The sequence below is a fragment of the Abrus precatorius genome, unplaced genomic scaffold (genome assembly GCF_003935025.1).
Source record: "Abrus precatorius isolate BTA unplaced genomic scaffold, Abrus_2018 Scaffold8, whole genome shotgun sequence".
Classification (NCBI taxonomy): Eukaryota; Viridiplantae; Streptophyta; class Magnoliopsida; order Fabales; family Fabaceae; genus Abrus; species Abrus precatorius.
In genome coordinates this window covers 19,765,824-19,792,863 of record NW_020874428.1, presented here as the reverse complement: position 1 = coordinate 19,792,863, position 27,040 = coordinate 19,765,824, and the positions used below count along the sequence as shown (strand labels likewise).

The window sequence follows — 27,040 nt, the reverse complement described above, 5'->3', positions numbered from 1 at the left end:
CATATAGTTAGACGATTGTACCTCAATTAGTTAATGAATCTATAGGGTAAAACGAGACAAAAGATTAGGTGGACTAAACTAATCTTTCTCTTCTAATCGTTATTAAATTAACAAGTTCGTAGGTGCTTTATGCTTTCTTTAATCAATGTCTTGCATGATTAATTTAGAGAAAAGAATATTAATAATGCATGATCATTAAGCATTAATAGTATTTGTATGAATGATTGTTAATCACAAAGAAATAAAATTTAGAGCTAAACGAAAAAATAACATAAAGAATTGAATGAGAAAACTCATACGTCCTAAGTTCTCCTATAAGTTTAACCAAGACGTGTATTGTTTTATTTGCTTTTATTCATAATTAATTTTATAATTAAATTCTAGTTCTTATTAAATTTCACATCTTTTAGGCTCAAACAATTGAATTAAAAAATTCTTAGTAATTGGAAATCAATCTTTGTGGGACGATATTTCAGAAACTTATTTTAGAATCCTTTATTGCTTCTTGATGGGTACATTTGCCTAACAAATATGTCGCTTAAAAATTACAACTTACACTTAAGCGGACTATGTATGCTTAAGCGAACTAGCGTCGTTTTGGCGTGAATCTTTCATATGCGTGGCGTAAGCTTGAAGAAAAGCTTCATTTAACCCCTAAAACGCTCTTTCTTAAAAAAGTACATGATTGGTACAAAGCAGAAAGTTAAACAAAACAAGTTACATTCAACATACACTAACTTGGAGCTTCATAGACATTGATAAAGGAAGTTTATTTCACCATGGAACCATCTCCATTGTCAGGTATCTTTTTTCATTTTAACATTTAAGTCTTTTCCATTTGCTATATCCTAAATGGAGGAATATGTGAGATGTTCAACATGGGATTTTTTGCTTATGTTTTTGGTAAAAGACATAACTAAAAACACTGTGGAATGGAAGCCAAAAGTTGAATTAGAGTTTGATAATGTAGAACAAGCATGGAATTTTTGGACTGAATATGGTAGGAGGATCGAATTTGGAGTTAGAAAGCAGTATTTTAATAAGAGAAAGGAAGATGGTGCTATTACTTCTTGTAGATACGTTTGTTGTAAAGAAGGTCTTCGCAAAGGAAAGAAACAAGATTGCCAAGTTGTTAAACATAGAGCTGAAATAAGAACAAATTGTTCTGCAAGAATTGCATTGTCTTTGGCGAAGAATGAGAAGTTTATAAGAAGATCATAATCATCCCTTACAACTTGAGGAGACAACTCACATGCTTGCTTCTCATGGTAAAATAAGTGAAGTTCAAGTTTACGAGATTGAAATGGCTCAAGAATTTGGTTTGCAACAAAAGTCCTCATTTCTACTCCAAAGCACACTTGCAGGCAATAGATGCAATGTCAGATATACTCGATTGGATGCAAAGAATTACTTGAAGATAAGAAGACAAAGAAGTATGGTTTATGGAGAAGTTAGTTGTGTGATGAAAATATTTTCAGCAAAAGTTGTTAGAGAATCCTTCATTTTTTCATGCATATAAGATGGATTGTGATGAACAAATTACAAATGTATTCTGGGTTGACGCGAAGATGATTTTAGACTATGCATATTTTGGTGATGTAGTTTCTTTGGATACTATATATTGCACTAATCGTGCAAATAGACCTTTTGTCTGGTTTTAACCATTACAGAACTACCCTCATTTATGGTGCAACTTTGTTATATGATGAAATGGCTGATTCGTTTAAATGATTGTTTGAAACATTTTTAGAAGCACATAATCACAAAAAATCATTAACTATGTTTACTGAGCAAGATCATGGCTAAGGCCCTTGTAGAAGTCATGCCAGAGACACATCATTCCTTGTGCACGTGGCATTTAATGCAAAATGGGATCAAACACCTTGGTAATTTGATGAAGGGTGGAAGTCATTTTTTAAGAGACTTCAAAAAATACATGTATGACTTTGATACCTTCACTAGCTTTGAGAAAGCTTGGACTAAGATTGTTCAAGAGTACAATGTCCATGACAACAATTGGATGAACTCACTTTATGCCATAAAGGAAAATTAGGCATCATGTTATATGAAAGAAGTTGTCACCCTAGAGATGCGGAGTACTCAACTCTCTGAAAGTTTAAATTTTGATTTCAAAGCTTCTATGAAACCTGGTGTTAACATTAAACAATTCTTTCAAAGCTTTAAACGTATAATTGAAGAGAAGCGTTACAATGAACTAATTTGTGAGTATGAGTCCCTACATAAGCTACCAATGTTGAGATATGAGATATCTCCCATCTTGATACAAATGGAAAAAATTTACACTCATCCTATATTCACCCTTTTCCAACAAGAATTTACTTTATTCTTGGCATGTTGTATTTCAGAGAAGATTGAATCTCCTCTTATATTTGAATATGTCATCACTACAGTCAGTCAAGAGAAATCATGCAGAGTATCATTTGATAATGTCTCAAAATCAATTTCTTGCACCTGTAAAAACTTTGAAATATTTGGTATGCTTTATTCCCATGCATTGAAGGTATTTGAAGCAAATGATGTCAAGGCTATTCCTGAAAAATATATCCTTAAGAGATGGACAAAGGAAGGTTGTTTTGGCATTATAAACAATTTCATACGAAGAGATATTGAGGGGAATCCAAAAGTTGCTACTACACAACGATACAGACAACTTACTTCTAAAATGATTAGACTTGCATCAAAGATATTTAGTTCAGAAGAATACTCGACATTAGTGGATGAATGTTTAAATGTTGTGTGTCATCAAATCTCACACCTTTAATTACAAACACAATATGTTGACAGTCACATTGATAATGATGCATCTACGTCGATGATCAATGATGGTATAACCCCAAAAGGTTTCAAGCACCGACCAAGCTTAAAGAGGAATACATATAAACTATTCAACAGTTGGGTTGAACTACAAGGAAAAAGGAAAAGAAATAGGATAAAGAGAGGTCAATTACAAAACCAACATGCTGAGGTACACATATTAATCAATTTACCAATGCATTTTCAATTTTTATTCCTTATTAACCATATGGTGTTTATTTGATAAATATATGAACCCAGTCTTCTTTTCGAACCTTGTGACATATATTGTTCAGCACCTCCATCTTAATCTTTCTTAAGCTTTGAACAACCAATTTAGTTTCACTACATTATTGACCACAAGTTCATTAAATTTCAAAATGAAAATTTAATTCTTTCTCTCACTTCGTTGTATAATTTTTTTTTTGATAGATTTATGTTTTTTTTTAGGAACCTTTGGATGACACAACTTCTTCAATCCTTGATTAATAATTAAAAGTTGTTGTATCTTAATCATTTTATTTTCTTTTGCCAAGAACAATTATGTAAAGGACAAATGTATTTTGTTTTCAAAAGTGGTGTATCCATGTCTGTCAATTTTAGTTGTTATTTTTCAGTTTTTCTACATATTTGCTTAAGCCCTTCAATACTTGCTTAAGCTCAAAATGTTCGCTTAAGCTACATCGTATCTGCTTAAGTTCAATTGGTTCGCTTAAGCTATTCTGTAATAGTTTAAGTTAGTTTATAAGTCTAAAAGAACATTCTCTCTGCATTATTTTTATGCAATTTTCGCTCAAGTTAAAGTATATCCGCTTAAGCTATTGGTTCATCAGCTTTAGCCAAGCTGTGCACGCTTAAGCGAAAGTGTAATCCTGAGAGGTTTACTCTCTGTTTTTTTAGGCTTAAGCAATTAAGGTATCGCTTAAACTCATCATTTACTCGCTTAAGCCTTATCAAATTAGCTTAAGTGAATGAAGAACTGCACGTACACTTTTACCCGTGCACTGAATTCGTATCTAATTTTACCCATACATAACACACTTTCAATAGTCATTATATTTGAAACTTTTTAATCACTAAATATATAATACAGTATAACTAAGAATACTAATAATACACTCTTTATTATTAGTTAAAATTTGTTAAAAATTAAAAAATATAAAAAAAAATATTTCTTTAAAAATAAGAATCACTTAATTTTCGTAATTTTTATTTTAATTAATAATAATAAATTAAAATTTGTTGAAGAACATTTATGATTAACGTAATATAATACAAGCAGGGGGCTAAAGTGGTGATTTTGTAAAATCAAAATGTAAACAAAACCGTTGGATGGGTTACACACAACGCGTGCGGCTGCAACAAGAGCAGGATCCTAGACTTGGGACTCTTCTGAAGTCTGAACAGAAATATTACTGTTGTCTATAGATCGATTCTATTTATCCAACTCTGTTTGCGATTTTCTTAGACTCGCAAACTTGCGCGTGCGGCTCAGTCTCCTGCTGCATGCTCTCTACCGGTTCCTCAATTCATGCTCTGTTCACTCTCTTCAGGTTCAAATTCAAAAACCTCCTTCCTTTTCTTCCCATGCAGCACTCATTGTTCTATTGGGTACCTTAAAGTTAACTCAAGTTTGGGGATTAGACTATGATTATGGTTTGTGGTGTTTCCATTCCATGTTTTGGTTCTTACCCTTTGATTCAATTCTGTTAAATTTCACTTAAAGTTTTGTTCTTTGAACCCTTTGTTGCCTAGTTGCATTTTCCAGCTTTGGAATGTTTCTCATTTAATCAATCTGAGTCCTGAGCTTGTGTTTAATTACTGGTTACTTTAATTGTTTGTTCTTAACTTCATATTATAATGATATTTATTAAGGGTTTTTCCTTTGGTTTTGTGCTTATGTGGTTTTGAAACTGAAGTCTAAATGTTAAATCTTTGAGTTCTTGGGGCTCCTTGTGGAGCTTCAGTTTCAATTCTGTAAAATTGTAAGTAATCTTTGCATTGCAATGTAAAATTTTCTAACTTGAGCAACATTGTTATATGATAATAAATAAATAATAAGTTTTTATTGGAAATTGTAGCATTTAATAGCATGAATGTATTGGATTACATTCAAGGCTATAATTGTGAATAAGAACTTACTATATATATAGATTCTTATTATGGGCAATGTTTTACGGATTACAAAAATCGCTGTAATATTTCATGAAACATGTCTTAACATCTTTCGTTTTTTTTTTTGTTAAATTATTGTTTTTGGCCAGGGTGATAAGTGATGGGTAGGCGAAAAAGTAAACCACATCGATCAGGTGGGATAATACTAGAGACAAATGCTACTGCTGAAACAGAACTGGATAAACAGAATGTTGTGGAAGCAGGGGAAGAAGCAAAAATTGATTCTGGTGGTGTTGATAAACCTTATTTTGTTGAGGTTGACCGGTCCAGTTGGTTGTCAAGTGAACATCTTGATATTTCTGAAGTTGTTTTGAGGGATTTGAATTTGAGAGAAGGCTTTTCTGGTTTTGAACTGTCTGAGGATTTTTATCAGGATCTCCGGTACTCGTTAAGATTTCGGGTGTGTAATGTCAATAGTGTTCTTGGTCGAATTAAATTAGGTCATTGGCCTGTGTTACCCTATGCTGATATTCATCTAGAGTTTGTAAAAAGAGTTACTGATGATCACCATGTGGAAACATGTACAGTTTTGTTATCTGGTAGTTTTGATGGACCCAATGAAGGTGTTTCTGGTCTTATTCACATGGCAAGTTTGAAATTTGTTACATTGAGGCCAGTTCTTGGAATTAGGCTTTCTGAAGACATTTCCTCCCTCAGGGTAAGGGTTGAGGTATTGGAGAGTGCCTTTGATGCATGTGAGTCACTTCTTGATAGTTCTAGACAACTATGGAAAAAAAGTATGATGAATGTAATGTCTTGGCTACGTCCAGAAATAATGACTTCAGAAGTTAGGTATGGATTTGTTAGCTGTATGAATATGGAAGTTGATCCACAGAAAGAGATGGAAGATGACACTTGTAATGCCAAGAAACATGCGAGGTTTGATCCTGCAGGTTTTTATGAAGCCATTAAGCCTTCAAAGTAAGTTTAGCATTCTGACCTATATTTATAATTTAAGGGTAACAATAATTGGTAAAAATGGTCAATCAGTCATATAATAACATTCGTCAAACTTAACCTAAGTCTAACAATCAATCTCATGTCCATATTAGCTTTTCATTTATCATCTTTGTATCGTGTGTACAGAGAGGAGCCAATGCTTGAAGATGATATACCTGAGTTACTTCCTAAATTGAGGCCATATCAACGGCGTGCAGCTTTCTGGATGGTAGAACGGGAGAGAGCAATGGAAAAGAGTCAGGGTGAAAGAGAAAGAGAACAGTTTCATTCTCCATTATGTGTGCCTGTGGATTTTCTGGACACCAGTTCTAAAATGTTTTTCAATCCATTCAGGTAAGTTTTATTCATCAGTTTCGAATTATAATATTTATGCATTCTTGTTTATTGCATAATTCATGTTCGGATGTTCTCACACACTCTCTATCTCCCCCAATATTATGAATTCATTCTGTCTTCCCTTGTGCTTATTTGAGTTACAATGGCTTCAGTGGAAATATTTCATTGTGCCCAGAGACTTCTTCACCTTATGTATTTGGAGGCATTCTTGCTGGTAGGTCCCAAGCTATGTTGCATATTTCATTTATTTTCTCATATAATCATGTGGATTTTTTTGTTAAACTATAGTTTTGAAAGATTTTTTATATTTACTGTTGTAGAAACTAATGTTTCAATTATAAATTTTTTTTTCCTAGCCGCCCCCCCCCCCCCCTCTCTTGACATATTAGTGAATTGACCTTTTCAGTCAAATTCCATGATGAGTAACTCTTGAAATCTTGTGGCTGCAAGATTGATGAGCCCGCTCTAGCATCCTGCTGTCTATGCTGTTGAAATCCTATGAATTCCTTTTTATATCTATTATTTATTAACCATTCTTTGGCATCTTCCAATAGCTTAGGCTCTTTGGAGAATTGGTCTTTGACTTGGTAGTAGAGTTGGTCTTTAATGATATTATTGACAAACTGTGTGGGTGTTATACTTGCATAGCTTTTCATTTTCTGCAAGTGAAAGTTATGTCTTCTATGACTAAACTTTTTCATGCAACAGATGAGATGGGCTTGGGAAAAACTGTTGAATTGCTTGCTTGCATCTTTGCTCACCGTAGATTGGCATCTGGAAATGATATACTAATTGATTCAGAGTCCCAAGGTAATGGGGACCAAAAAGTAACTTTGAATAGACTCAAAAGTGAGCGTGTGGAGTGTGTATGTGGAGCTGTGAGCGAAACTCTCAAATATCAAGGACTGTGGGTTCAGTGTGACATTTGTGATGCTTGGCAACATGCAGATTGTGTTGGCTATTCACCTAAAGGAAAATATTTGAAATCAAAACAAGGATGTGAAAGCAAGACATATAAAACTACCATAGCTGTGAGAGATGGAGAATATGTATGTCAGATGTGCTCTGAACTAATTCAAGCAACTGAATCTCCTATTGCCTCTGGGGCCACTCTCATTGTCTGCCCAGCTCCTATTTTGCCCCAGTGGCATGATGAAATTATACGGTATAGGTTTTTCTTAATGAAAATTATGAATGTTTTTATTTTGTGTTGCTGGTAGGAGGATTCCTGTTCCTCCTGCTCTGTATAATGCTAGGTTAGGTCCTACTTTTAGTCTTATCCTGTGTGGCCTGGGGAGTAATGTGCTTGAAGCCATGCTTTAATAACGTTTGTAAATTGTGATCATGGAGTGTAATTATTTTTTAAATGACTTAAGTATAATTATAACTGTTTCATTAACTTTTGCTTGTCACTGTAGTCATACACATCCGGGCTCCTTGAAAACTTGTGTTTATGAAGGCGTACGAGACACATCTTTCTCCAATACATCTCTGATGGATATCAGTGATCTTGCCAGTGCGGACATTGTATTAACCACGTATGATGTGCTTAAAGAGGATTTATCACATGATTCTGATAGGCATGAAGGTGATCGTCACTTTTTGAGATTTCAGAAAAGGTTTGCTCCAAAGACTAAGAGTGCTATATATCCCCTTGTTATTCTACATATCCATTTGAGAAAGAGAAGATGAGTTTATACTGAGTTTTGCCATACTTTTCATTCATTATATTTTCTTTTTTATTCTATTTTTAAAGCCTTTACATCAAACCATGCACATGGATACTCATGCTGTATGTTAGAAAAAAGCTAAGATCTCTGTATGTCCATTATGGTCCCTACTCCCTAGTATTTTAGTAACCCTTTTTTCCTTGTAGGTACCCAGTTATCCCAACACTTCTTACCAGAATATACTGGTGGAGGGTTTGTTTGGATGAGGCTCAGATGGTGGAGAGTAATGCTACGGCTGCCACTGAAATGGCTTTGAGACTCCATTCAAAGCATAATTGGTGCATTACTGGGACCCCGATTCAGAGAAAACTTGATGACTTATATGGACTTCTAAGATTCCTTAAAGCTAGTCCTTTTGATAAATTCAAGTGGTGGACAGACGTTATCCGAGATCCTTATGAGGTATTTTCTTTGTACTTTAAGTTTTTAGGTAATTCTTGCTGATTGACTTTCCTTATCACTATTTTTTTCCCTTTATAAATAAAAATGGAATATTGTACTAGGAGTCTCAACTATATTCCCTTATGATCAACTTATTGCTAAAACTAATGTTATAGTCTTTACACTTTGCAGTTAGAGCTAATATGGAAATCTAAGTCCTAGTTGTATTCTCATATGACATTCTATAAGCCTTGTGTTAGTTACCTTTCTGTAATAATCTTAGTTTAGATGTCTCTAATTTGTTGTGTCCTAGGTCTAAATGGCTTCTTCTTTCAACAGAGCTTAAAAAGGTTTTTACATTTCATCTATTCTTAAAAAGTATTCCATACTTCTGCAGAAGGGAGATATGGGAGCTATGGAATTTACCCACAAAATTTTCAAACAAATTATGTGGCGTTCTTCTAAAGAACATGTTGCAGATGAATTGGACCTTCCCTCCCAAGAGGAATGCCTCTCATGGCTTACACTCTCACCAGTAGAGGAGCACTTTTACCAGAGGCAACATGAGACTTGTGTTACAGATGCCCATGAAGTTATTGAAAGTTTGAGAAATGATATTCTTAATCGAAAAGTTCCAGGTTTTTTCCTAGTGTTATGTAATTTCATTTTACAAGTTATTTGAAAGCAACGTTCATCTGGGATAATGATTGAACTTGTAATATTTCATGCGGATTCCAGGATCTGTCTCTTTGAATGGTTCATCTGATCCTTTAATCACTCACACCGAGGCAGGGAAGCTACTGAATGCTTTGCTGAAGCTTCGTCAAGCTTGTTGTCACCCCCAGGTTGGAAGCTCTGGATTGCGTTCCCTGCAGCAGTCACCTATGACCATGGAGGAAATACTAATGGTATGTTACTTGGATTGGAAGGATATTTGGTAAGATTTTACAAACAGTGTATTTATCTTTTCAATTGACATGGAACTTAATATGTAGGTTCTTATAAGCAAGACCAAGATAGAAGGTGAGGAAGCTCTCAGGAAGCTAGTTATTGCTCTGAATGGGCTTGCGGCAATAGCTGCAATACAAAAAGATTTTTCTCAAGCTGCTTCACTGTACAATGAAGCTCTTACTTTGGCTGAAGAGCATTCCAAAGATTTCCGCCTAGATCCTTTGTTAAATATCCACATTCATCATAATCTTGCCGAAATACTCCCATTGACTACAAACTTTGCTTTAATATTGCCGACCAAAGGAAATCAGATATCTGGAGATTCTGGAGTTAAGGCAACCAGAAAACATGTTATTGTTAAGGTTGATCATTTACTTGTGAAGAGGCAAAAAAAAAGTGGCTGTGATAACCAAAAATTAACAGTGCCTTCTGCAGAACCATCAAATATTGCACCTAGCCTTTCAGAAAATGACTTGAATGAGGATAGGGAATTTAAAAAATTATCAGCAAGTTCAGTCAAATTTCTGATAGCAGAATGTGAAGATTCAAAACAAAAATACTTATCTGTCTTCAATTCAAAGCTATCTGCAGCTCAACAAGAGTTTCAAAATTCATATGCTCAGGTAAATATCCTCAAGGCTCTTAAGGAAAAATTTAATATGTATTCAATTTTGGTCTTTCTTTATAAGATTAGTCTTGATTCCTGTAAATATAAGTTATCTTTTGCTGTGGAATGCAAAGAGCTCTTACAAGTCTATTTTTGCAGTATCTTAACTGTTAAGATGTTTCACGTTAGTTAAGAATAGAGTCAAAATATTCCTTATAAGGGTTAGGTATTTCTCTTTTTACAAGCTAACTTTTGTTGAGTCTATCTATACAGATGTTCAGTCCTACAAATTTCACGCACCAGATATCCAGTCTTGGGCGTGAAGAGAGTGTGTTAAGATATCCCACATTGGTTAGGAATAGAGTCAAAATACTCCTTATAAAGACTAGAGTAGTTCTCCTACTATGAGCTAACTTTTGGGAGCAAGTTAGGCTCAAGTTTCTTAACTTTTGGGTTAAGGAGTTTTTAGGTAGGGAGTCTTAGAATCAGTAAGACGTCACAATGCAACTTCAAAATCTTAAGGCAATAGGTACATAAGTTCATCTCCTTATAAATCTCTAACTTACTCATAACACATTTCATGTGAGACTCAATTCACACTTGATTCTAACACTCCTTCTAATGTGAACCTATCTATTCATATCGGCTCCTTCCACAGCAGAAGTTTTCTCCATTACGAGTATCCATGTTCTATGCCACATGGACTGTCGTCTACTTAACGACACTTTTTAGGCTTCACACCCTCCACACATAGATCATCACGAGTATCCATAGTCTACACCATATGGACTGTCGTCCACTTAGCGACACTTTTTGGGCTTCACATCTCCACACATGGATCATCTAGTGTCACTGTTTCTTTTATGGTGCACTTTTCATACTGACCATGAATCCACACTGTCAACTTACTTGGTCACAGTTCATCTACTCGTCTGAGCCGATCACCTAGATCGACTAAGCTCTGATACAACTATTAAGTTGAGGAGTTTTCAGGTAGAAAGCCTTACAATGAGTGGGACACCACAATGCAACTCCAAAACCTTAAAGGCAATAGGCACATAGGTCCATCTCCTTATAATTCCCTAACTTACTCATATCCTATTCGATGTGGGACTCAATTCACACTTGATTCCAACATTAACCATCCAAAATTGGATATAACCAAATGTTAGAATTATAAAGTTTTAGGTATAGTGGAAGAGAATGGAGACTGAATACTATGAAATTGATATTGACTTGATATGGTGTAATTTGTTACAATGTGATGATACAATGCATAAAACCTAAAGCACTAACCCTAATTTATAAGAATCATAATCCTCGCTAAATGAGGAAACAAATCATAAGATTAAAATATGGAAACCAATCTTAAGAGATAATGAGGAAATAGAGAAACTAATCCTAAAGATAATGTATGATACTCTAAGATATGGTAGAGATATTATTGGATATTTTCATATATTCTATCACCAAACTATTTCTTACTACATTGATTCCTAATTTAAGCTTCAGCAACCATTTCTATGGCCATTTAAATTACTTATTTGTATGGCACAGCCCAACACCATTTTATGATATTCTTCTACAACTGTGATTCTATTTTAAGATGCTTGGTTCACTTAGTTCAATTTCATACAAGTAATGCACTTGTGCCCACCTTTTGTTTGCATAATCATAAAAAGGAAGGAATATGAGATGTGTCACAGGCCCAAGAGAAGAAGATATGTCACTAATCATGCTTCATTTTGAGGCTAAGCAGTATGTTATTTTTAATTCCATGATATACCTAATGCCATGCTAGGTTGAGATAATATTTTATTGTTTTAAAATTTTGAAGAGGTGAGTCTATTTTCAGGATTTTCCTTGCTTTGATGATATTTCCTTTTTATCTAATGAGATAATGCCCAGTTGTTGTTGTAGTAATTTCCTTCCCCCCTCCCCCAGGTCTCCCCCTACTTTCTATGTTTTGTAAATGACGTTTAAACTTTTGGAAGGTATGTAACGCATATCGTGACAGCAGAACAGATCAAAATACATTTTGGTGGTTAGAAGCACTCCATCATGCTGAGCAGAACAAGGATTTCTCTACTGAGTTGATTAGAAAGATTGAGGAAGCCATCTCAGGAACTTCAAATAATTCAAAGTCATCAAGAATAGCTGACCGGTTAGTGATGCTTTAATTATGCAACACATTTGTCAAGTACTGTTAGTTTTGTGATAACCTTATCCTTCACTTTCTAAGTTATGCTCGATCAATATGTAGCATCACAAAAAAAAAAAAAAAATGGCTGAACAGTGGAGTACAGTTAGAACTGAAATTAACAACATATAGGATCTAGTTATTAACTATGTTCTAGGATATAAGAATTAAGTTACTTCTGGTTATTTGCAATTATGCCGTGTCAAGGACCGACTTCCCTGAATGATAAAGTTGTTAGGTGAAGTAGGTTCCTCAATGGTTTTATAGACTAAGCAAAGACTCATTTTGGCTTGTGCTTAAATTCTACTTATTCATTAAGAATGGGTGCTACCAGAATCAAGCTTCTAATCACTTGGGTCAAAGAGGCTTTGATTCCATGTCAAAGACCATCTTTCCCAATATGTTTTGATAAATGAGTATTAATTAGTTAAACTATGTCATGAACTGTTACTAATGTGTGTTACTGCTGATCTAGTTTCCGGAGCATAAGCTCCCTGAAATATCAAATTCAGACAAGTTTGGATCAGTTAGAGGCCTCTAGGAAAGTACTACTAGATCGACTGTTAGAAATTGATCAGACAATGGAAAAACCAAAGGAAGAAGATATTGAACGCGTTGGTAAATGTCAAAATTGTCAGCCTAATTGTGATGGTCCCCCATGTGTTTTGTGTGAACTAGATGAATTGTTTCAGGTTTGCCACTGAATTTGTCTATCAATTTGATTCATCATGCATCTAATGAATATAATATGATCTCATGGTTTATTTGTATCCTCAGGATTATGAAGCAAGGCTCTTTGTTCTTAAGAACGAACGAGGAGGGATAATTTCATCTGCTGAGGAGGCAGTAGATTTTCAGAAGAAAAATTTTGCACTGAATCATTTCCTCTCAAAGATATCACAATCTAATCACAATTCAACAGTATCTGATTTTCATGAAGAATCAAAGAAAAGGAATGTTGGACAAAGAGTTGTGGTTAGTTACCTCATTTGATTATTTCTCTTCTCTTTCTTTTGTAAAGACTATGCTTCTCTTTATTGATATAAAATATTCAGTGTCTATTGAAACAGATTCCAGAATTGTAATTTGAAACTGTAATATAACAAAAAATGAAATGAAAATGGAAAAAAGACTCCTGGGTTGTATCAACAGATTCAACAGTCAACACCATGTTCCATACCTCCATTGCCCAGTAAAATTCTCAATCCTTGTGAATTGTTGTATTGACTTTCATCATTGCCTATTGTTCTAAAGTCAAGATGCACTCCGGCTAATTAGATTTGGAGGCTGACCATAGATGATGATAGGCTCATTTTTCATTTAAGAAAATCTGGCCAGTACTTGAAATGTGTAGCATGTGCTTTTTACTTCTGTATTGATTATGTTGAGATTTTTAGGTTTCAAGATCAGCGTCTGAGTTGGAGCTTATTCTTGGAGTTATAAAGAACTATTGCAAGGCTCGGCTAGGAAGGGACAGTGTCTCAGCAGCCACCGAGCATTTACATGTTTTTGAGGTATAGCTTGATGAAATATTTTTTAAGTTGACTGACCAGATAGGATTCCGCTTGGAGGTATTAATCTAGAGAAAGTTTTTATTTTCAATATTAACCTCCTCTCCTCTGAAAAAGCAATAACTAGAAAGAAAACCTGTTAAAGATAGGTTGATTGTGCTCACTGCTCAATAGCAAAAGAAATTATTGACTGACAATTGGTATCTTTATAAAAGCTGAGATTATCTTATATTTACTAGTTAGATTGACTTGATCCTGATCTTTTGTTGCTGACTTTGTAAGGGAATGCGAAAGGAGTTTGGCCATGCAAGATCTTTGGCATTAGCTCAAGCTCAGTATCTGCGTGCACATGATGAAATAAAGATGGCAGTTTCGCGTTTGCACCTAAGGGCAAATGAAGATGATAAATCTCTTGATGCTTTAGGTGAAAATGAATTATCTGCGGCCAGCTCAAACTTTTCCCATGATAAGTTTATGTCGTTGACCTTGTTGTCACAGATAAAAGGAAAACTCCGCTACTTAAAGGTACAGAGAAACAAGCATTAAAAATTTGTATATATTAGTTTCTCTTTATGTATGTTTATTACTAAATTTCTAAGTTATCAAAATTGGTTGCCATTGAACAATTAACGATGGCTGTTCAAGCTAGCTAAAGGTGATGGGAGATTTTATTGTAGCTGAAATCTTCATTAATAATTGAGAGGTATAATATCACTGTTCACTGATGGGCCTTGGCTTGACTACTTTAAGCTTTCAGGAGAGGTAGAGGTTCTATGATGAAGTGGTTGGTTTAATCCTTATTGTCCTCATTCTTTGTAATTAACTTAAAAAATTCAGTGCAAGGTAAGGTCGGCTTATTTACTCTTGACGCTTAAACCTTGAAGGGTTCTTGCATTAGGGGCCGTGCAACGTGTTAGTGTTATACAAGCATTTGAAGTTGGTTCTGGACAATAATCATGAACCGATATGGGACATGGCGAATAAATCTTATGAATGGTCAGATAGAAGTTCATTCATAAAGCATAAGCTGTTAAGAACTCATGTAAATATGAATTGAATGAATAACTAAAGTAAATGAGATCTTTGCTGTCTAAAGATATAGCGATTCTTAGTTTTGTCCTTGAGATTTTTATTTTGCAATTTCTCGAGATTCCATGGTGTATTGTTAAGATGCCCTATTAAACTTTGGCAATCCCCCTCCCCCTACCTTTGAGCTAGCTTTTGGGGTTAAGTTAGACCCAGTCTTATTTCTATTACTATCATTCTGTCTACATCTTCTATGTCAATATTAATGTGGGATATCAACTGATGATTGTCAGTCTTCTGTTTCTAGCATGACTCATCTTATGACTTCTATTTGATCTTTTTATCTTGTTTCAATAAAATTCTTCATGAATATTATCAAAATAAGCTCTTTTGTAAGGGTTTATAGAATAAATGCTTAGTTAAGCTCTCATAATCCAGCTAAGGTTTTTTCTTTCTTGGTTGTTGCAATTTACCTATCCACCAAAAATTGAACTGGTTATTTTAAATTTTGAATTGATTTTCCTCACTAAGATTACATAGAATCTACGAATTTTCTTTCCTAAATTGGACATCTAACGTAAGCTGAACCATATATTTCAGGGTTTGGTTCAATCTAAGCAAAAACTGCCACCGAAAAGTCCAAATAGTTCTTCATTCACACAAGAGACAACTGCAGTGTCAAACTCTACAGAAGAGAAGGGTGCACTCATATCTAGAATTGATGAAGAAACATGCCCAATTTGCCAAGAAAAGCTAGGCAATCAGAAAATGGTTTTTCAATGTGGGCATGTTACATGCTGTAAATGTAAGAATTATATGAACAAACTTTATATTATCATTCTTTAATTGTGTTACAGTTGTAATAGAGTGGAATGTCTTCTCCTAGCAGCTTAAACTTTTGTGGAAGTTAGTTCTTGACATGATATTAGAGCCTCTATGATCAAGTAGTGACTTTTATCCTTGTTGTCCATTCTTTTTAAAACAAACTTGAGTTTTATCACATGGTAAATCTGAGTCTGTGCATTGTCCACACTTTAAGCTCAAATTAAAGGGTTGTTTTGTTGGGGGCATGTTAGAGCTGTAATGAAACCATTCAAACGTCTTATCTAATGGCTTAAGATGTCAAGAGAATTACTCATTGACAAGTTGTTTCAAGACCCACACAATACTTCAGTCACTGTTACAAGACATACAGTTGCTGCCATATACTATAGAAAATCATCATGTTTCCTTCATTTTTTTTCTGCAGTTCTATAAAGTACTGGTATTTGAATTATTAGCGTTTATCATATGTGTTTTGCCTTGTCCATGTAAAACACCAATTATAGAAAACAGTACCAGTATGCATAGTGTGTACTCTTTTAGTGTTACTCTCATCCATGTGTGTTCAACAGACATATGCTTAAGCAATTATTGCCATTAAAATAAATGTTATATGAAACATAACTGTGCATCTATTTTATACAGGTTTATTCGAATTATTAGCATTGATCATATTGTGTTTTGCCTTGTCCACTTAAAACACCAATTATAGAAACAGTACCAGTATGCATAGTGTGTACTCTTTTATTGTTACTGTCATCCATGCGTGTTCAACAGACATATGCTTAAGCAATTATTGACAATTAAATAAATGTTATATGAAACATAATGTGCATCTATTTTATACAGGTTTATTTGCTATGACTGAACAAAGACTTCAAAATAGCAAGCTTCATAATTGGGTGATGTGCCCCACATGTCGACAGCATACTGATTTTGGAAACATTGCTTATGCTGTTGATGCACAAAATGAATCTTCCAATCCTTCAACGCTGCATACAATTGACAGCAGTGAAAAATGTGAAGCATCCATTACTGTTAAAGGCTCATATGGAACTAAGATTGAAGCAGTCACAAGAAGAATCTTGTGGGTAAAGGCTACTGATCATAAAGCCAAAGTTCTTGTATTTTCAAGTTGGAATGATGTACTTGATGTATTGGAACATGCCTTTGCCGCCAATAACATCACCTACATCCGGATGAAGGGGGGCAGGTATGGTAATCTGATGCACTTACTATTTCTCTATTTATTTGTGGATTTATGCTGGGCTATTAGACAATCATTTGGAGACTAAAAAAAGATACAGGATAGGCAGAGAAAAGATCATGACTAAGATCCTATTGTGGTCCCACACATTTGATTTCTTTCTCAATTTGTTCCTAACTTTTTAACTTTCTCGCTTTGGTCCCTCAATTCATAATTCACTTCAATTTGATCCCTCTGTCTTATGTTTCCATTAATCACCTAGTGGAAGTAATGATGTGTCATCATAGGTATAATGTAGCACTCAATATTACATTTAGAATCTGACAACCATTAAATTTTAAACCCTAATTAAACATATTTGTGGGATTTAGCAAATTCCTTGACATAACACCTTTGTTTATATACACCAAGTCTAATATTCTCCTCTCTCTGAAAATCACATATTAATCTTGTTACCATGCTTGGGAATTACTCTGAATTACTGGTGAATTAAATTTGAATAAAAAGCACACTTTCTTGATGATTATCGGTATTTGAGTACTACCAGTGATTATGGGGTTATAAAATTCGGGAATTTCTTTGATAGCATTTGACACCCAGACAAAATAAAATAAAATGGGATGATTTTATCCTGATTTCTTCTCATTGGTTCCACATTTTTAGTGGAACCAAAATATACCACATTTTAACTAAATATCCAGTACTCTTATATTTTTAAGAAAAATGTTAACCTCATCCCTTAGAGCTAAGTTTAATCACCTAATAATAGTAATATTTTATTAAAAAATGATGCAGTTATTGCACTTTTATAACTTTAATAAGTGAATGTGTTCTTTTCCAATAAAAAGTTAAAAACTTATTACTTGTAGATACTTCAATTCAGCCTTACGGGCTGAGACAAAACCCTATTTTTAAAATGCACCAAACATAAACAGAACTTATATGTTATGTTTTTGTCTCATCCTAATACATACACTACGTTTTCATTTGTAAGAATTTTCTTATTTGTTGAGTGGACAATGGGTATTTGGTCCTACTGATAGATTAATCCACATCTAGTATTTTGTATGCTCTCTATAAGCAAAACACAGAGGAGATCAAGTGGCATTTTTCAGGTTATTGGGTCTAATAAATTTCAAAATTCTGATCCAAGGAAATATTTATTCTTTCAGTTTATATAGCTTTTCGTTCATGTTTACATCGTTGTACACATGGTGAGTCTTCCATAGAAATGAAATCCAGTTTGTTATACTGTTTGAGAAGGGACTTAATAAATGCTTTTTGGTTTTCTTTTTACTTGTCTCCTTTGGGTGTAATAGAATAGATGCATAAGCACTCAGGTCAAATGTCAAGGACCAAAGACTTAAATGTTAGAGACTAAATTGTTCAAATGCTATGCTTATGTAAGAAATTTGGATAGCGGTGCCACATCATTTTTTAGTGCATATCTTCACTTTTTTGAAGTAAAATTTAACACATAAATGGAGGGAACAAGTTGAAGTGAATTTATGAATATAAAACCCCGGAGTGAAAAAGTTGAAATGTTAGGGGTGACAGACAAATCAGAAGTTGAAATCAAATGCTGGTTATTCTGTTTTCAACAATATATAGTCCATAAATTTGGTTCAGGATCATTTCTTATGGAGCCATGTAGGCTTCTACATCTTAGAAATTCAGCCAATTTCAACTTCATATACTGATTTTGGTTATGAATTTGTGAGTTCAGAAAAGCACATGTTGCCATCAGTCAATTTAGAGGAATACAGAATGGCACAAAAGGATGTGAGGAGTCAACACCACAATCTATTCAGGTGTTATTGCTTTTAATCCAACATGGAGCCAATGGCCTCAATCTTTTGGAAGCACAGCATGTGGTCCTTGTAGAGCCATTACTCAATCCTGCTGCTGAAGCACAAGCAATCAGCCGTGTACATCGAATTGGACAAAAAAATAAGACCCTTATTCATCGTTTCATTGTAAGTTTCCATAAGTGCTAACATTCTCTCTCATTTTTATTTTTTTTTGAGTATTTTAGCAAGATACAACCGGAAGTATTTTAACAAACCAAAAGTTGTAACTTACTAATATGCTCATACTTGTGTTGCTTCCAATGTTTTGATTTTAGTTGTCACTGTCTTTAATCTCATTCATGTTCCTTGCTTCATATCATATGATATTTGTGAGTGCTTATGAATTCAGCAGTTCCATTGATTAGTTAATCATGCTTGTCTCTCTACTTGCTTCTCGACTAAGTTTGTCTTACAATTAAATTTATGCCTTAAATATGTTTTTAGTCATTACATTTTTTTAAGATTTTGATTTTAGTCCCTCTAAATTTTTTGGTTTGGTTTTAGTCTTTTGATTTTTCTAAATTTATCACTTCTGGTCCCTAATGATGACGTGGTTTAAAAGTTTAAAATAAAACTAACATGGCAGCTTCTTAATTAGCCACATTGTCATTAGGGTATAAAAGTGCTAGATTTGAAAAAATCAGGGAGCAAAAATCAAACAAAACAATTAAAGAACTAAAATTAAAATTTCGCAAAAACGTAGGAATTAAAAATATACTTAACCCTTATTTCTTACAAATAAGTTGATTCATGAAGAATTATCCTTGTAATCTTGCTGATGCATGTGTTAGGTAAGAGATACTGTTGAAGAGAGCATATATAAATTGAACAGAAGCAGGAGCAATCATTCATTCATTAGTGGGAATACTAAGAATCAAGATCAACCTGTTTTGACCCTGAAGGATGTGGAAGCCTTACTCTCTAGAGCACCACTAACTATGCCAGAAAGTGATGAAAATCCTAATACAAATACAGATCTAAGACACTTGCCACCAACAATGGCCGCTGCTATTGCTGCTGAGAGGAGACTTAGTGAACAAAGGACATGATTTTTCTTTTCTCTTCCTTCCATATATGGGGTTACATTCCAGAGATGCTACTATACACAAGTGCAATAATTTTAGGAAACTAGAGGATTTGCAGAGCAATAAACTTTCAACCGTAGATTCTTCTAACCAAAATTCTATTGTCTAATATCTAGAAATTTATTTATTCTTGTACATTGATTAGATATAAGTATGACTATTCAGTTTTGAGCTGAGATCTGTATAATATATACATATTAATCCTTTGAGTGAGATCTCTCTCTCTCTCTCTCTCTCGTGATAAACCTCGTACCTTACCATTTAAATTTAAAAAATAATATTAATATTAATTTTACTGTTATTTTGCATGGAAAATATAAAATTGTAGTAAATATTTTTTAATAAAAAAAATTTACTTATAAATATTTCACTGATTTTAAAAAAACTGTTTAATTAAATAAGAGGAAAAGCATCCATATCAGTTAAAATTAACTGCAACAAGGTGTAGTTCATTCATTCAATCCCAATGGTCATTTTCTAATGTTTATGAATATATTTGTAATAAACTTCTCATAATTTGTCACAATTTTTATGGTTGGGACTGGCACGTTTTACGAAGATATGCTTTCAACGTATAGGTATGCCTATTTTTCCTACGGTCAACTAATGTACACTACTCCTAGTTTGGTATATTTTAGAAGTTTTTAGTGATTTTTTTTATGGTACTTTATAGTTTTTATAAAATATTTGTTATATTTTTTGTCTTAATAAATAGAGTTGGTGGGACCTAAATTAGAATTTGACAGTGAGATTAGATATAAAGTATTAAATGAAGATAAAATTGTTATGTTATAATTTTTTTAATAATTTAAAAAAATTTACTAATTTTAACTATTTTTATTAGTCTTTATAATTTGATTAAATGTGTCTTATAAAAAGGATCACAAAAAGTATTAATAAATTGAAAAAACTGAATTATTTACTTATATATACATGGGTAATTATAAATTGATTAATAATTTATTTAACTAATTTAATTACTTATAAAAAATTAATTATTCAATAAATTAATTATTATTTGTGTCATATCATGATCGCTTTAAATTATATTTTAAATGACAGTTAAAAAATATATTTTTTAAAATTTAATTCAGACAATGTTGTAAATTAAATTAGAGATATTCTTTTTAGATTATAAAAACATTTTAGAAGAGATAATATCATTCAAATAAAAAATATTTATAATTTAAAAAATAGTTTTCTTTTATATATTAAAAAACAACACGTATCACTTAAATTAAGTAACATTATAAATATTTAAGAAACTGTATCAAGTTTTGTCTTTTATAAAAGCAGATTCGTAGCCATCACTCTTTTCACCACGTGCCCTCTTTATTCCTTGCCAACGCCAAGTGCTGTTTCCAAAGACATTCTCCAAAGAACTCGAAATCTATGTTACCATGCTAGAAACGTGCCACGTATATGTCTTTACCATGCAACTGAAACGTGGACAAGTTTGTCACCATCACTCTGCTCCTAACCTCGTGTGTGTCTGTGTGTGTATATATATGGACACAAACTTATTCACGGATCACACAATTCATTTAAAAGTCCTTAGACATGAAAGGATCTTTGCATGTTGCGGATAATACCCACAAATTACCAACTTCTCTTTCAATGAGCAATCTTAATCACCCTTTTATTCAATGTCAAAGCCATGTCTCTCCTAGTAATGTGAAAGTGCCACTGGATTCCAAGTTTAGAGGTTTGAACTTCAAGGTTAGCCTTTTTTGGCCAAACCATTCATCTTGTGTTGTGAAGCGGCAAAAGGGTAGTAATGAATTTGTGGTGGGATGTGCAAGTTGGGGTTTGGAAAGAGAATTCAAGGCTGAGATGAAAAAACAAGAAAATGAGGAAAAGGGTAAGAATGGAATGGGAAGGTTTAGACACAAATGTGGAGAAAGAGAAGGGGTTGTGGAACTGTTGGAGTGTTTGGAAAGGGAAGCAATAATGGGTGATGATGTGGGAAAAGAACCTACTGATTACAACCGAAGGGCTCAGATATTTGATAGAAGCTCTCAAGTGTTCCAAGCCATGAAGGAACTCAACAATGATGTTTTAACTCAATAATCGAAGGAAGTAACTTTTTTATTTGATTTTGACTTCATCTTTGTGTTTGAAATAAACAGTGATCAATTTGTATCATGGAATTTTGATGTTTTGATACATAACAAGAGTAAAATAGTTCTCGGAGCTTCTTATGTTGTGTCTTTATTTGCTTGATGAATATTGAAAAAATACCAAGCTATATAATCCAAACCAGTTTCATCAAACTCTTTAGAACATAAAGCTTCTTGGAGCATTTCCTTTATTGTCTCGCATCACATTTTACATTCATTCTCTTCCTTCTTCACTGCTTCGTACAATTCTCACATATTCACATACAGTTTGCGATTCTACCTGAAAACAATGAGCATTGCGATTATGTAAACGATAATAATGATGATGGTTTATAGTTACAGATGAAAATTAGATGGGTACCCAGATAGGAACTGAGGCTGTGGAACCTAAATTCAAAATAACTTAATTAACAGATTTTGCTAGTAATTATTTTAAATAATCTGATTACAAAAGTGATATGCTAATTATGTTAGTCCCAAGTTATTTTAACTTCTTGACAAATCGAAAATTAATATAAAATTTGAGAAAAAAAATTTCATAATAATTTTAAGCTTCTAAAAAAATAAGTTAATTTTAATTTATGAAAAAATTGTTTATTTTACTATTTAATTTGTGATTTCTATAAAAACTTGTTAAGAAATTTATTTAAATTAGGCCTAGAATAGTATTCAAGCCCAAACCATCTCAAACACATGCACAAGCCGGAATAAATTTCCTGTGCCCTCTTAGATAGGATCAATAATATTTGTGGGCAAGACATCACGAATGCGCGCAGAATTTGTGAAATTTTTTAAAACATTCTTATTGTTATACAAATTGTAACTTTGATTATTAGATTTTATAATAAACGAAAAATCTAGTTTTTCTGTAGCACATGCAATTAACTAGGTGAAATCACTTACATTTGCTATTAATTTGATTAAATTCTCAAAAATTAATAACCTCCTATAAGATTTTCTTGGGCTATCTTCACTTTTTTTTACAAAAAGTCTCCTCTTGCTATGCCTTAATAACATGCAATGGAAGAATTTGCATAAGACAAATTGGTTACAATCAACAGAAGATTCCTAGAAACATTATTCAAGCCCCTTTAAACACGATGTGACATTTCACTTAACCATAGAAGGGTTAAAAATGGTAGAATAAATTGCTTGCTAGCTAGCATTGCTCTTGGTTACAATACAGTAATACACATAGAATGTCAAAAAGTGGTGACCTTTCTCAAGAGACTAGACACCAAATGGTTCCTAAGACCAGAAATCATAGTTAAAGTTTAAACGTACATCTATAGTTTCGTGCACTCCGAACACATCCAAGAGGAAAGTATAAGAGAAGGCCAAACATTTGTTTAAAATATATATGAATGATGTTTTCTCATTTTTTTCTCTCTGACTGGTTAAACCGAACGGGAAAGCTGGTTTGGTTCCCTGTCAACACCATCCGGAGTTGGCCGGCGACCCTTATCAGGACCGCCGATGATTCCCCACCTCTCAAATTGTCTTTGCCGGGCTCGAGCCCTTTCCTTCTCTTCTTCTGATTTCAGCGAAAAACAGTGAGGACACGAGACACCATATTCAAATTCTGGGGCTTCCATGTCAGCATCACTCACAGGCTGCTTACAACCATAGCAGAGCTTGAAATTTCCTTGCACTAAACCATGCTCAACAGAGACCCGTTTGTCGAAAACAAAACACTCTCCTTCCCAGAGGCTTTCTGTTTCTGGAACCTCCTCAAGATATTTCAGAATTCCACCTTCCAGGTGATAAACCTAGGAAGTTTTTAAAAAGATATATGATATCATATTCAAGTAAATAAATTGCAACTACAACCAGCAAAACTCATTCATACTAGCAGCAATATTACTATTAACTTGTTTTTAAAATCTCAGGAAGAATATGTGTATGATATAAGATGAATACTTTAATCACATATAAAAAGCATAGTGGTTTAACATAAAGACTAGCAAACAGCAAAGCAGATGGATGGGCCAGAATAATTTAAAATCACTTCAGATTTTTTTTTTTCATAGAAAGATGTTATTATGAACATAAAATCTGTGAAATTGCTTCCTTCCCAACATGCACCAGAACTGCATAAGCTTATTGAAAGAGACTAAAATTTATCATGTTATCACATCAGTATATTTGGCAAGACCTCAAATATAAATATAACACTAACATCAATTCTTCCCTTTTAAGTATTTGATAGGTCTTACTGTGTCTTATAGCATTGACATTGAGTTCCAAACTAGAAATCCCCTTGAGATATTAATATCTCTTGTCCAAGAATTGTTAAAGAAAATTATGTCTATTTTTCTTTGATAATAACATTTTCAAAGAACTTTGTGCAAAACAATAAAATTTAAGAGGGAAATCACCTCTTTGAAACCTTTGCTGAGAAGTAGACTTGAAGCTTTCTCACATCGAATACCTCCGGTACAATACATTGCAACCCGCGGCATACATTGTTTTGAATCCTCTATTTCTTTTTCATCATTTCTTACTGAGTTGTTTGGCTCAACTTTTGGATGGACTCCACCATCTGTTCCAGTATGCTGGAAATGATCCTCCACCCAAGATGGGAATTCACGAAATGATGTAGTACAAGGATCAACTGCTCCTTTAAACTTTCCTATTCTGGTTTCATAGTTATTCCGCACATCAATTACCACCTGCACATGAAGATGTCAGCAACAATAAATATTCTGCATCTCTGGTATATACAGTACCAACATGATGTCTCCCCCTTCCCAACTTGATCTATGTGAAAATATCTACTGCAGTTCTCTATCATGTACATGAAAAATGAATTAGCTAAACTTTTATTCAACCACACAAAGCATAAACAATTTGCAATCATTACATATGACAGTGATAATCAGAAATCACAACTTGGAAAGAGTAAAAAATCCACAAATTCTCAGCATATCTTTTTCTAAAAAAAGGATGAATAGATAACCAGAAATATATATTTTTTATCACAAAAACATTTAAATATGTTCTTACATTACAAGTGTTACTCCCCCTTTTAGCTAGAAAACTTGGTCTAAATCAGCATTATAGATTTGCCCCAGTAACAGCAGGCAAACAGATTAAAATGCAATGCTATTATGAAGCTTGCTGGACAAAGCAGAAGCTTTTGTCGGAGATGGTGATAAAAAAAGCCTTCTAACATTCAGAAAATGAGGGTAAATTTGACATTTGCGTCCGGCATCAGATGGCAGCTGCGACAGCTGTGATTTTCTGCGATAGCAGCCACTATTCACGATGCTCCGCACCGCCATGATAGCACCACTATTGACTACTATGGAATGTATAGACTTGGAGCACATCGAATATTAAATATCCTCATGGAGATAAAAAAAAATTAAGCAATAATGTTTAACATATCATGTCCCTGCACCTTATAAGATCACATAAAATACAGAGCTCATGATAGAGATAGTGACCAACGATAGTAAGAAGTTAGCTACTCACTACATCTGGATCACTAATCAAAGCATTCCAATCTTTTGGGCCAACATACTTTCCAACCCTTTCAGTAGGCGACACAGTTGGCATCCCAAGAGTGACAATCTGCCAACAAATAACAAAAACCATGAGAACCAAAACACCACAAAAATTCAACCTAATTGCACACAACATCATCAACGTTAACATTAACAAAGCAGTCCAGTCTTTTGTCATCACGAATGCTACCTCTTTCTTCAACTTGACCCTCACATGATCCCATCGGAAGGGCGCATCCTCCCCGGCGGCAAGGGGAGAAGCGGCGCTATGTCCATGATGGATGGCCTCCTCCTCAAGACTAACCGGCGATTCCATACGTCTCAGCCCCGTCAAACGATCATCACTTTGCACAAACTCAAGAACTCTCTCCACGGACTCCCGAGTGCCACATATGCTGCCATTGATCCCTTCAGCCGCAAGAATAATTCCACCTGAAACACGCTGAGTCGCATCAGATGAGTGAGACACAACATCTCAACAAACCAAGCAAGAGAAAAATTTTGCAAAACGAAACTCATTCCAATTATGAAGCTGACGTGCATTTGGATGAGAATATGTGACATAATAATGTAAATTAAAATCCTAAACAAACAAAAAAATTAATGTAGAAAAGTTTCAGGCATGAACTAATTTTGCTAAATTGCAAGCACTGAGATATTTTGTATTATTAAATATTTAATTTCGTTATTTATTAAAACTTAAAAGTGAATGGAGAAAATGAGTACCAGCTGTTGACAGAGTTGCTTCAAGGGGTTTCGCATTAGGGCATGGTCAGGGAAATCCGCGAACTTGTAGAAGGAAACCACAACGAGAGAGAGAGGGGATTCGGATTCGGATTCGGATTCGGGTTTACCCGATATGGGAATGGTGGGTCCCACGTGAGAGAAGCACTTGGAAAGCGTCATGGTTTGGAAAATGTGAGAGTTGGAGAAGAGAGGAAATCGGTGGAATGAGGATTTAGGGTTTCTGGAGTGGGTGATGGAAGATGACGGTGACGATAACGGCGACGATAACAGTGACGGTGAAGATGACGGTAGCCTTCTACTCAGAGCAAGCAATGGTGGAGGAGGTAATATACTTCTGCTTCTCAGCATGGAGGCCGCGTTTGGATTCGGCTCCATTTCATTTTTTGTATTGCAAAATGAACAACAAAACCTTTTCTAAACAAAAAGTGGGCCTGGGTTTTGTGGCCCGAGCCCAAGTTATGTGCACTAATTCTTTCGTTTTCAAAATGTATTTGTATTTCAGATTTTATTTTTTTAATAATAAAACTTGAAAAATGTGTTCCTAGTGAAAACAAGAATAAAAACTTCATTAGTTGAGGCATTAAGCTTTAACATGTGGGTCTCCCTATTATGCTTATAAAAAGCATATAAAGGCTAAATGTAGTATTGTTTGTTATTTGTAAAAAGTAAATAAAATCAATTTATAAAGTTGTTTTTTTATTTTAGTATCTGATTCACTTATAAAAGATGGTCTATACTATATGATATATGAAAATAATACATTTTTATATGACGTTATAATTACGTTTTAAGTCTTTGTTTGTATTTCTTGAATCTTATATAACTTAAATCACCGTGATTCTAAAATGGTATAAATTTAGAACAACAAAAGAAAAGGCAAGAAAAAAGTGAAATCAAGATTTACATTCATGTTGAACTGTGTAAAAATGAAAGACAGTACAACCATAGTCTTGTAACACTTGTACAGCATGACATAATTTGGAAACACAAGAAGCAAATTGATCTTTTT

At 33.9% G+C, this 27,040-nt stretch overlaps 3 protein-coding genes and 1 pseudogene across 6 annotated transcripts; 3 read left to right on the top strand and 1 right to left on the bottom strand.

The window, feature by feature from the left end:
* The first annotated feature begins 852 nt into the window (after positions 1-852).
* Positions 853-2,782, top strand: LOC113874393 (annotated as a pseudogene).
* Positions 2,783-4,241: 1,459 nt separating this feature from the next.
* Positions 4,242-19,865, top strand: LOC113845897 (E3 ubiquitin-protein ligase SHPRH). Of its 4 annotated transcripts, XM_027473582.1 has the most exons (20): positions 4,242-4,367; positions 5,079-5,910; positions 6,076-6,282; positions 6,438-6,499; positions 6,994-7,095; positions 7,234-7,450; positions 7,704-7,904; positions 8,162-8,417; positions 8,794-9,034; positions 9,135-9,304; positions 9,392-9,970; positions 11,949-12,118; positions 12,630-12,846; positions 12,932-13,129; positions 13,552-13,668; positions 13,948-14,190; positions 15,292-15,496; positions 16,363-16,726; positions 18,447-18,696; positions 19,362-19,865. In XM_027473582.1, the coding sequence occupies exons 2-20, from the start codon at positions 5,090-5,092 to the stop codon at positions 19,617-19,619; spliced, it is 4,878 nt and encodes a 1,625-aa protein (XP_027329383.1). In that variant the 5' UTR covers positions 4,242-4,367; positions 5,079-5,089; the 3' UTR covers positions 19,620-19,865. The 4 variants fall into 4 exon arrangements, with proteins under 4 accessions (XP_027329383.1, XP_027329381.1, XP_027329382.1 ...); XM_027473580.1 differs by having other exon boundaries at positions 6,994-7,450; XM_027473581.1 differs by having other exon boundaries at positions 6,994-7,450; positions 9,392-10,008; positions 11,975-12,118; positions 19,362-19,857.
* Positions 19,866-21,215: 1,350 nt separating this feature from the next.
* On the top strand, positions 21,216-21,725 carry LOC113874392. Its single transcript, XM_027512615.1, has one exon. The coding sequence runs from the start codon at positions 21,216-21,218 to the stop codon at positions 21,723-21,725; it is 510 nt and encodes a 169-aa protein (XP_027368416.1).
* Positions 21,726-22,891: 1,166 nt separating this feature from the next.
* On the bottom strand, positions 22,892-26,398 carry LOC113845898 (rhodanese-like domain-containing protein 7). The gene is made up of 5 exons (XM_027473585.1): positions 26,011-26,398; positions 25,475-25,726; positions 25,253-25,351; positions 24,154-24,447; positions 22,892-23,544 (listed from the first exon to the last, which is right to left on the bottom strand). Exons 1-5 carry the CDS (start codon positions 26,377-26,379, stop codon positions 23,173-23,175), a joined length of 1,386 nt encoding a protein of 461 aa, XP_027329386.1. The 5' UTR covers positions 26,380-26,398; the 3' UTR covers positions 22,892-23,172.
* Between the last annotated feature and the right edge of the window lie 642 nt (positions 26,399-27,040).

Excerpts from the sequence above, each read along its gene's own strand:
- LOC113845897 (XM_027473581.1), top strand. The coding sequence starts at position 5,090 with ATGGGTAGGCGAAAAAGTAAACCACATCGATCAGGTGGGATAATACTA. Across the intron at positions 10,009-11,974 it reads CTTAAGGAAAAATTTAATAT|AACAGATCAAAATACATTTT; the intron begins GTATTCAATTTT and ends TCGTGACAGCAG. Across the intron at positions 13,669-13,947 it reads AGCATTTACATGTTTTTGAG|GGAATGCGAAAGGAGTTTGG; the intron begins GTATAGCTTGAT and ends TGACTTTGTAAG.
- LOC113874392 (XM_027512615.1), top strand. The coding sequence starts at position 21,216 with ATGAAAGGATCTTTGCATGTTGCGGATAATACCCACAAATTACCAACT.
- LOC113845898 (XM_027473585.1), bottom strand. The coding sequence starts at position 26,379 with ATGCTGAGAAGCAGAAGTATATTACCTCCTCCACCATTGCTTGCTCTG. Across the intron at positions 25,727-26,010 it reads AGCAACTCTGTCAACAGCTG|CGTGTTTCAGGTGGAATTAT; the intron begins GTACTCATTTTC and ends GATGCGACTCAG. Across the intron at positions 24,448-25,252 it reads TGATTAGTGATCCAGATGTA|GTGGTAATTGATGTGCGGAA; the intron begins GTGAGTAGCTAA and ends CTTCATGTGCAG.